This window comes from Neodiprion pinetum, chromosome 2 (genome assembly GCF_021155775.2).
Source record: "Neodiprion pinetum isolate iyNeoPine1 chromosome 2, iyNeoPine1.2, whole genome shotgun sequence".
NCBI classification, from domain to species: domain Eukaryota; kingdom Metazoa; phylum Arthropoda; class Insecta; order Hymenoptera; family Diprionidae; genus Neodiprion; species Neodiprion pinetum.
In genome coordinates, this window is record NC_060233.1 from 12,128,135 (window position 1) to 12,138,445 (window position 10,311).

General features: G+C 33.8%; 1 protein-coding gene across 3 annotated transcripts; it reads right to left on the bottom strand.

Annotated features, from left to right (window-relative positions):
* Positions 1 to 3,393: 3,393 nt before the first annotated feature.
* On the bottom strand, positions 3,394 to 9,093 carry Wdfy2 (WD repeat and FYVE domain containing 2). 3 transcript variants are annotated; one of them, XM_046609358.2, is made up of 7 exons: positions 8,798 to 9,093; positions 7,487 to 7,628; positions 6,928 to 7,133; positions 6,579 to 6,818; positions 6,152 to 6,290; positions 5,874 to 6,073; positions 3,394 to 5,113 (listed from the first exon to the last, which is right to left on the bottom strand). In XM_046609358.2, the coding sequence occupies exons 1-7, from the start codon at positions 8,956 to 8,958 to the stop codon at positions 4,975 to 4,977; spliced, it is 1,227 nt and encodes a 408-aa protein (XP_046465314.1). In that variant the 5' UTR covers positions 8,959 to 9,093; the 3' UTR covers positions 3,394 to 4,974. The 3 variants fall into 3 exon arrangements, with proteins under 3 accessions (XP_046465314.1, XP_046465315.1, XP_046465316.1); XM_046609359.2 differs by lacking the exon at positions 8,798 to 9,093 and adding an exon at positions 8,705 to 8,737; XM_046609360.2 differs by lacking the exon at positions 8,798 to 9,093 and adding an exon at positions 8,414 to 8,522.
* Positions 9,094 to 10,311: the final 1,218 nt, after the last annotated feature.

Consider the following 10,311-nt stretch of genomic DNA (forward strand, 5'->3'; position numbering starts at 1 on the left):
GGGGAAAACCGTCGATAAAAATTTATTCAAGTTCGCTTCGGTCTCCCGGTCTGTTTTGATCCGCATTATTTTACGCGTTGTCGTTAATGAGGAAAACGATAACGTGACCCCAACTCTCCCCCCAAAAATCACACGGTTTGATATGATTATCGCAGATGTCTGGTTCGTGATTGTGTCGCTAGAGTACGCCGACTACAGATTGTGTTCGATATGGCAGAAGTCTGCAAAGACGAACAGATCGGCCCAACATAATATATTCTTCGCATTCAACGATAATCATAACATGTTGACGGCAGAATATAATTTGAATATGCCACTTGTCGGAGAGAAATTGTGCAGTCAATCGAATTTCGCAAACTTTGGGTTCATTTCTTCGGCTTAAAAAAAATATCACGCTCGTGTGATTTTACCGAAAAATTTTGATTAGCGTTCTTATTTTTAAATATTGAATATTGATAAAATTGCTATCGAAGAACGCGAATTTTAGATGCAAAGTACATGCGAAGCTAACGCTAATGATAATAATTAGAACAATATCAGTTCTTTTGTCATATAAGTTATACGTTGACTTAAACAATTTGTCTTATAATAAGAAAAAAACGTTTTAAATTTTGTATAATAATTTCATCAAACAAGAATATATGATTGATTTTGTATAAATTGGTATATCAGTACGCACTTAGTTGTGAATCCACTAACAAATTATGCTTCAAGGTCATATACTGTTATTACTATCATTTTCTTTTCTTTTTTTAAATTTCATCTTTATATTAACCAATCTTACAAACAGTGATCTAGTAATTATATTGCTAGATGTCTTATCAGGATGCAATGTATGTTATATCTAGTTCCTAAGTATTGCATATATTGTATGTCATTTATATGATTTGGTTTCAGTAAATAAAAAATTAATAAATATTCAATATGAAACATGATGTAATTTTATATACTAGTCAAACACACTGAAATCACACTTATGTATTATCTGTGCCAAATAAAACTCTTGAAACCTTTCTATTATAGAGACTTTCTATTCATTAATAGATTAACACAGCTGCGATATTAAAGGACACTTACACAGCGCCTTTGTGATAGATATTAGGACAAGATGGTAATGCAAAAACTATGTGGAACGAAGACTATCGATCAGCATATAACGTATTGAAACTTAAAAGTAAGGATTATGAAAGTGTTTCTTGGGAAAAATTATTTTTAATAACTTTCAGAAATTTCTTCTATGTTACTCAAAACATAAATTTCCAAAAATTTTTCAACGGTTTGTCAAATCTCTGACACATTTTAGTAATTCTCAAACATTTCGTGGAAATTGAAAAAATTCTATGCAGTAAATTAATTTAGGCAGATTTATGGAAAAACGTTGATATTTGTGGAAAACTCCTAGAAACTGTTCGTAATTTTAGTTAAATTAATATTCTCTTAGTAATATGTCCAAATTTTATCAGTCGTATATTACAAGTAAGAATTAATTTCGACTTTTTCAATTTGTGTGAATATGTTTATTCGTATCATCACCGTCAGCAGCAGCTAAAATTTTAGTGATAAGTTATTGAATTTTTTATCAACACAAAGCTTATCGATTTCTCAGCGAAAATCCTTGATTTCCGAAGACACCGTTTTGCAGCAATTATATTAAAATGGCTACCATATTTAATTATAAAAGTTATTTTTTCTGACACATTTTTCGTTTAATTGACTCTATGACACAAAACGAGAGTTCAACAGATTGCACGATGTTTTCTGTGCATTGATATTTGTTGAATTCACCAAAAAAGATCAGCAGATTCACGACTGATACCGTATTGTTTCAACTTATTTTTTGAATCGTCGGTAGGGAACATTTTCTGGCATACTGTGACGCTGAAGAATATTAGACTCGGCTAATACGGAAACAAAAAAACGAAACGGATTTAATTGGAGGATTTAAAAACTGGCGAAAAATCAAGATGACCGATATTGGCATGACCAGATTTCAGTTTTCATCGAGAAGTAGCTGAAATCGACAAGTAAATCACGGCATTTAAAAAAAATTGTACGGTATGTATTAATTAAGATGTCACAGAGTAGGTATAATCTGTAAAACTTTTATCTGAAATATTACATACAACTTACCTGATTCCGCATAATTCATAAGATAATTGAAGTTGACTTTACACTATCTTGCAGACTACCTAATACCTAGGATTCAATTTTAAGAGGATAATCAGTTTTTACTGACGCCGTTAATTTCAATTATTTTGATTATTATCAGCCAGCGTAATTAATTCTACATGCAATGTCAAATTATACAAATATGAAAAAAAAGCTTTGTTTTACGCCATAGTGATGCCAAGAAATGCATTCCTGCAATTAGACTACTACTTATTGCAGGAATACATTTCCTGGCATTGCAACAGCATGAAACAAAAAAGTTTTTGAATATTTTTGTTCAATATTACACGTAGAATTGCGCTTTGATATTTTCATATCAGTGCTGTGGAGGCACTAATCACAATCAAAGAAAGTGACATTTTACTCGGTTTGCGATGATGGACTATATTAGCATTAGAGTACCAACGAAGCAAACAAATCGTATTTTACAAATCTCTCCTCTCCAGAGAAACGAAATCGTTTGAAACTTCGAGAAATGATAGTGTTTGAAATTGTATGTTGGCTCGAAAAATTTTGAAAATTGATGTGAAAATATGAAGAATGCGCAATTCGGATATCAGTAGCGTACTATAACTTTAAAATCAGTGAAAAACTATTGGTCTGGGGAGTAGAAGATTATAATTTTAATGCAATTAACTCACTCTGTCGGCACTTCGACCATCTCCTAGTTTAAATTAAAGATATGTTATTATTGAAAAATGAAAACGAAACAATAAGAAAATGATATAATTTTCATTATTCAACAGCCTTAAATTAACAGAATATTATATTTTATAATGTTTATACATAAATTTTGCCGTGTTAAAATAATTAATACATTTACAATATTATTATTATCGTTAATATTTTTTTTTTTATAAGCTATCGAAGTAAGTTTCATGGATTTCTGTATAGCTGTTGCAAGGAAATTAATTGACCCACATTATTAAAAGTTTATTTTTCGATGATGGGTATTAATCTCACTGAAATGAAACTTTGGAAATATATGGTGCTCACACGAATACAACACTATTGCATATAATCTGTCCAACACATCGTCATGCAAAAAAATACCATATTCTTCAACATCCTAAATTATGATTCTAACAACATTCGATAAAGAAAGGGAAAGTCATAATTATCTCACAATTTTGGCAATGTTCATAATAATTGTATGTAGCAAACAAGTAAAACCTGAATCGAATCCACAATTCAATAATGTCCATTCCGAAATTAAGTTTTATAAAAAAAGAAAGTACTTTCATTTACATGTTCATTGTATGATGACAAATAGAGTAATAATGATAAAAGTACGGTAAATCAGTAGATAATAGCAAATTGTAAAGAGGAATGAATAATGATGCGTTACTAAACTCAAGGGACATTATCCAGTCCGTATTAGACTATTGCCACTTATACTTAAAAAATGAATTATTCGCTTTAATATATCTAAACTGTGAAGCTACTTCATTGTGTAAGAATTACTGTAATAGGAATTACTGTAATGGAAAAAATAGTTTAATGGTATTAAAAATTGGTCCAGGAATCACTTCTTATAATTGAGTTAGGTAATAGAGTAATAGAGTTTCGTGTACTTAAAGCATGTGATAAAACGTTTTAACTTGAAGTGACCAATTGATTTAGAAATGTAAATTTTCAATTTTAGAATTGAATTAAATCATCATCAAATCAGTCGAAAAATTGAATTCAAAGAATGTGTTTTTTTAACAACACACTAGCAGCTATTTACGAATTATAACTTCTGACCACAATTGGAGAAGAAACAAATTGTGACTCGAGGAAGGATTAAATGATCGCCATTATCTTTCTGTACTTCCTTGTAATCTGAGTCAATGAGTTGCTGTCAAATTTCTTCATTCACTGCTTAAGTTTGATTACAAAGCCCTTACAACACTATGAAGCAATTATTGTAATATATCTACTTTGAAGACTGGGGTATTATTGGTTTGGTATATATTGTTACTGTTGCTGTGATACTAATGTACAGTGCAAGTTTAATCGGATGACTGATTTATTTGTCATTTTTTTATTCAACAAAGAAATGAAACATGATGGATTACTGAAGACTGAATAGTAAAACAGGCTAACTGCATAAAACTTGCAAGGTGAGTATCACACCTCTGAATCATGGATTCTACATGAATATAGCCTTAAATATGAATCCTGTTATGTGTAGTTTCATCTGATAGGCTTTCCTACACGCTGTTCACAATTGATTACATCACCAGTTTGATAAGTGAAATGCAGTAACAAACGAAACATGTCGTGTATTTTTGTCTTATGTATTAATTTTCATTGCCCTCCGATGAAGTTGCGATTATAGCATCTGATAAATTGGGTTGCGAACGGTTGTATCATTTCAGAGCATTAGTAAAGTAACTACGAATTACCGATCAACCTGACCTATTGTAAAGTAAAGGAAGGCTCAATAGATTAAACCATACATAAGGAGCTCCATATTTTGGGCCAAAAAAACACCCCTGAAAGTTCCGGCAGAATTCATGACCCGGAAGGCCGATACATTCCATGTTAGATGCTGTTTCTCACTTTACCCCTATACCTATGATCAGGTAAACTTGATTAAACACGATGGAAGTACTTCTTGATAGCTATTAATATTTTACAAAGATAAAAAATAACTGCACTCTCGAGACTATAGTATGCCTAAATTTTGAAAAGGCGTGTGTTACCGTCACGTGTACATAGTATATGCGATATTATTGTTATCACACGATAATTTTAATTGAACAATGAATCAACATTTTTACAATAATGTGTGTGAGTTACATATTTCTGCAAGAAAATTTATTGGAGGAGCGCGCTAACGTCCCAAATTTTAATAACCCGATCTTGACCGATGGTTAGCAGTCTGCGACGCGGGGCATCTAAATCCATTCCAACTACGCTGTGTTTAGCATCGTGAAACGATGCTAACGACGTTTGACTGTGAATAAATTTCATTTTTATCATACCATAAAGCGGAACATAGTATGTGAATTGGACGTAATTTTTTTAGATTCCAGGATATTATTAAGTTTTAGGTTATCTTTGGAAGAGTTTGCATTCTTTTTGGCATTCTAAATACAAGAATAATTATAAGTATGTCCAAATGACGATGGAATTTTTTCAAACAACCAAATGGATTGAGTTTGATTCCCTGGTGATGTGCCGTTAGATTCTTTAAATCTTATTACCACCTTTGGTTAGGAAATGGTGAATACTTAAACTTGAAGAGAGAATCGATCATTGCTATACGACCGTCTTACAGTTTTCATGAAATTTTTAAATGTAATTAGCTATAAATTTTCTCGTTATTGATTCACAGGTTTTTCTAGTTTCCTATCGTTTTATGTTGTTAAGATTTGCAACAACAGCAACAAATAATTTCGCTGATCCAGATAAAATTGTGACGAGGAACCAAGTATAAGGCAAATATGTGACACAAAACTTCTAAAGACACATTATAATTAAAACAACTTTTCAGCACAGGGAATTCAATTATAAATCTATGGATACTTTAGCTTCCAAATGCAAAACCTTATCTTTATTCACGCTTGGTGGGATAGAGAATTTATTTGCGTGACGATTTTATGATTTTTTGCAAACTAACAAAATGACAGGACTTTTTCAAGACAGAGTATGCGTTTGTAAAAGATCTAAGAATTTCAGGATATTTTTCAAGCTTGTTTTTTGGCACCACTTACTTATCAGCTTTTAGTTGAGTATGGCATGGATCACACACTCGTACTTCAAACTCAAAACCCATGGTAGGAATAGGTATGCGTTGAGTTGTGCAACGAGCACAAAGCGCACGACCACAGTGGCGGCAATGATGCTGCCTCAATCCAAGTTGTCTTTGATCCATCATAGCTTTGATATTCCAGAAGAAAGGTCGTCCGCAAGACTGGAAGTAGCAATGAATCACTCCTATGCATAAAATATTACAATGTGCAATGATGAGGGAGATTCAACACTTTATTACCTGGCATGTGTCAGACTCAACCCAAACCGGAGTTTCTTTCCTGTTGGCGGACATGTCCCAAACAACTATCACTCCGTCTTCACCGCCAGAAAGAAGTAAGCGCTCTGCACTTGCATAGCACAAAGCTGTTACCTTATTGCTAAAGGAAAACAAGTCATTTCATTACCCTACTATTATCAAGAGAAGAGTGAATAATCACTTGAGAGAGAGAGGACGTTTTGAAGGAATGAAAAAACAATAACTTTATCTAATCAATAATGTATACTTGACGAGTTTGGTGAATTTGATACGTTTTCAGAGATTTTGAAGATATCAAATGATTTCATCAGTTTTCACAATATTTTAGGAATTTCAAATATTTCACAGAATTTCAGTGATTTCATAATCTTTGTGATCTGCATAATTTGGTTTGATAAAAAATACATACTGATGCCCCTGAAGTTCGTACGCAGTGCCTTGGCAACCTCCGATGTCCCAAACAATAACACTTTGGTCAAAGCTCCCAGAAAATAACAGATCTTTTTCAGAATTCCAGGCGAGCGTGCGGATACTTCCTGTATGACCTTTCAGAGTGGTGATTAGAGTAGCACCAGTGCTCTCCAATTTGAGCATCGATATCTGTCCCGAATAATCTCCGACAAAAGCATGTTTAGTCAATGATGCAAATCTGTGATTACGTCAAGGTTTTTGCATCAGATCTTCGAGCACTGCCGATCAAATTTATTTTAATCGATTCGCGTGTTCTTTATAATCAAAAAATCAATGCAAAAGGATACTGCAATGCCGTGAACCAAGCATCTGTTTGAAAAGAACCAAGCCTATGTCCGGTTTCTGAGCAGTGAAATTGAAAAAGCTTATCTCGGCCGATACTGAGTACCCATTCACAATTCAAAGCGAATATAATTCCAGTAACTCGACCTTGATGAGAAAGGCACTCTCTCATTGGAGTCATGCGGTTGTAGTCAGTTTCCAATATAAAATCCTTTGAAGAATATGAACAATTCATTCCCAAACTTGGGATTCCAGGGAATAAACAACACAAGACAATCCTGGTATTCAAGGTATTTTCACGTAGTTGATAAATAAATTCTTTTAAAGAATTTCAGTTCTGTTCTTAAGGATATTTTTAAGGACTGTAATAAGCGACACAAGGATATCGATTAAAGTATTAAATATCTGAGGTTTTTCTTTTGAATTTCATTCTTCTTCATGAAAATACCATGAAATTTAAGCGTCAGAACTAATTCAATATTTTCTGGAAGATAAACTGATTGGACAGTTTAGTTGAGAAAACTTTTATAGAGTTCATATTGTTTGTGGAATTCAATTACATACGTTAATAGCTCCGTTTTCTAAGCCGACAAAAAGCTGTCTCGTTTCTGCGCAATAATGCATTGCCGTTGCAGCAGCACCCATGTATTGGCATACGCTGGGCCAATATTGCCCTGAATCGCGTTTTAGCCATACTCTGACGGTCCTGCACAGAAATCGAAAATTAGGAAAAATAATTACATCCAATAAACAATATTTTTGAACGAAAAAGGACATCAATGGAATTGCTATAGAAGAATATTATTCAATTTAGAGACAAAAATAAAATTGGTGTTCAAAATAAAAATTAACAAAGTAACGATTATTTAGCTGTAATTAAATTCAATGAATTGAAATTCTTTTGGATTATGTGAGTCGAAAAGAGCTTTACATTAATTCTTATTGTTATATTAAATGGTGTTTAGTTATTTTTTTTTTCATGCAAGGCAATTGTCATTGTAAAACGATGATTTTCACTCAGGATTGCCGTATATTAAGGTAGCTCCTGGTAAGACACAAAACATGAGAAAAAAAATTTACAACAAAGATTTATAACAATTTGTAAACAAAGTTGAAGAGTATGTTTTTTCATACACTAAAATTACAGAACAGAATATCAACCTAAGAGGGATAAAAAGGATGGAAAATCGAGTTTTGGACACAAGGAAGAATTGCTTTGAAAGGCTTTGTTGGCAAAATAAAGGTATTTCTTAACCACAGAATTTGATCAAAAACAAGCGGTGTATTCTCAAGTTTGTGATGATTCAAAATATAGTAACAAATCATCGGGTTACTAGTTTCCTTAATAAGCTATGCAAGATTAAAAGTAATTTTTCTGTGATTAGTCAGAGGTTAGGATGTCCATATTTTCAAATTCGGCAGAGCCGTAACGCGCCAGTAGACGAACAAAGGACTCATGTAGCCAGTTATTTATACGAGTAATTTAGTCACCAGCATTATTTCATGATTTGATCATTATTATTGAACAAACAGGGACGTATTTGACATGACGCTATTTAGGTACACAAAAAATACGGTCGTACGCGACTCAACTATTTGCCTTTAATGAACTGGTCGAACGCGCAAATGTCTCTACCCTAACAATATTTGTATGTGGCAACTCGAGAAAACGTAAGTAAGAATGTGAAAAGGCTGAAGTACAGATAAAGTCGAATTTTTCTTGATACATTCGAAATACGAATAATGTAGATCAAGACTGGAAAGACTCGAATCTTCACTTACAAGATTTTCGATTATACAGTGCGGAAGCAGATTGAACTGTACAGTACAATGCAGAATAATTAATGCGTAATATTTGGGGTTGAAGGGGCATACCTGTCATCGCAAATACTGATAACACCGTCTTCTCGGGGTATGATTATCGCCCCATTCACGTCGTCATTACAACCTTCTAGCTTCGATAATAGAATTGGTTTTCGAGTCGTACTAAATCTTTCGTTGTTTACACCCGGTGCTGGTTTAATTTCAGCTGCCATTTCAATTTTTTTAATGTCGTAACCTCGCCTGTATGATTATCATTTGACAGTTGTCAGACTTCGACAGTTCCTACAATCGCGGATTTAAGAATATCTTAAGACCTTCAAGCCTGCCGATGGTTCGTAAAATGAATCAGTACGCTGGTTTAGTTGGCAGCACTTCCAATAATGTTCCCTTTCTTACTCCATGAAGCATGTAGTATTTTGATGCTGTACCCTCAGAGCATTCTAAGGCTGTACCCCAGGGAGACTAGAGTAAAAAGCAGACCCATCTCTAATGGAGGAGCATGCGAAAAATTTGTCCTCGAAAATTTGTCGTTTAGTGGTTTTAGATTTCATTAAGAACAGCGCTGTCATTGTAATATTCCGAGGTGAAGTTGATAAGAATTGACTATATACATACATCGATCGTGACCAAAATGAAATTACTTCTGTCTTTTCACCATTCGTTGGATATTTGCGATTTCAGTGCTGTTCAGCGTCAGCCAGCGCAAACCTTAGTGTATGGATTTTTGATGCCGGATCAAATGTATGTACAGAGATGGGACTTCTTTAGCCTAGTCTCCATGCTGTATCCGCTGTATCTCACTCCTAGAGAATTTTCCGTGTTATCAGCTATTTTCGGCATTTCAGAATACCATATTCGCCTAGTGACATTTTGTTTGATTACCAATTTACGCGCCAAATTTTGATAACCGATATTTGAGATTTAGTTTCTTTACAACACATATTCTAATCTAATAATTCTGTTCGCCACGCCGGCGGGATGAGCTGCATCATAGTTGGCCTCGTAATAAAAACCGAGATGATTACGTACAATGGCAATTATAAGTCTGATTAGGTATGTTACAATCTGCAGTGACGGTGATGTAATCTTTAGCGTTTGATCTACTATTATGAGCGCAAAAAAAGTTAAAGAAGTGGAATCTACGTTCTCAGCCAGCAACACAAAACGGAGTAGAATATTCGACGATATTTCATGCTCCAGTCATGGATCCACTAATTGGGCTTCAATTTTAAGTTGCTGCCGAAGACATAAGCGGGAGAGAAGGTTGACTTTGAAGGAATATAACCCAAACGAATGCGATTACATTGTTGAGAAACTTGTAATTAAAAGAGTACCTCTGTCATTGTATGCAACGGCAGAAGATTATCAGGAATTCGTCGACGAAAAAAATCATAAAGAACTAACATATGCTCCCTTAGCTGGTAAAGAGATGAGAGAAAAGCAAGTCTATTCAGCAATGACAGAAGTGGGATCATCGTTATACTTCCTGAAAAACAAAGTACGAGGCGATTTGTCAAATAGACCATCGAACAAAAATTTGAGATTTAACAGAGATGAAGACCTGT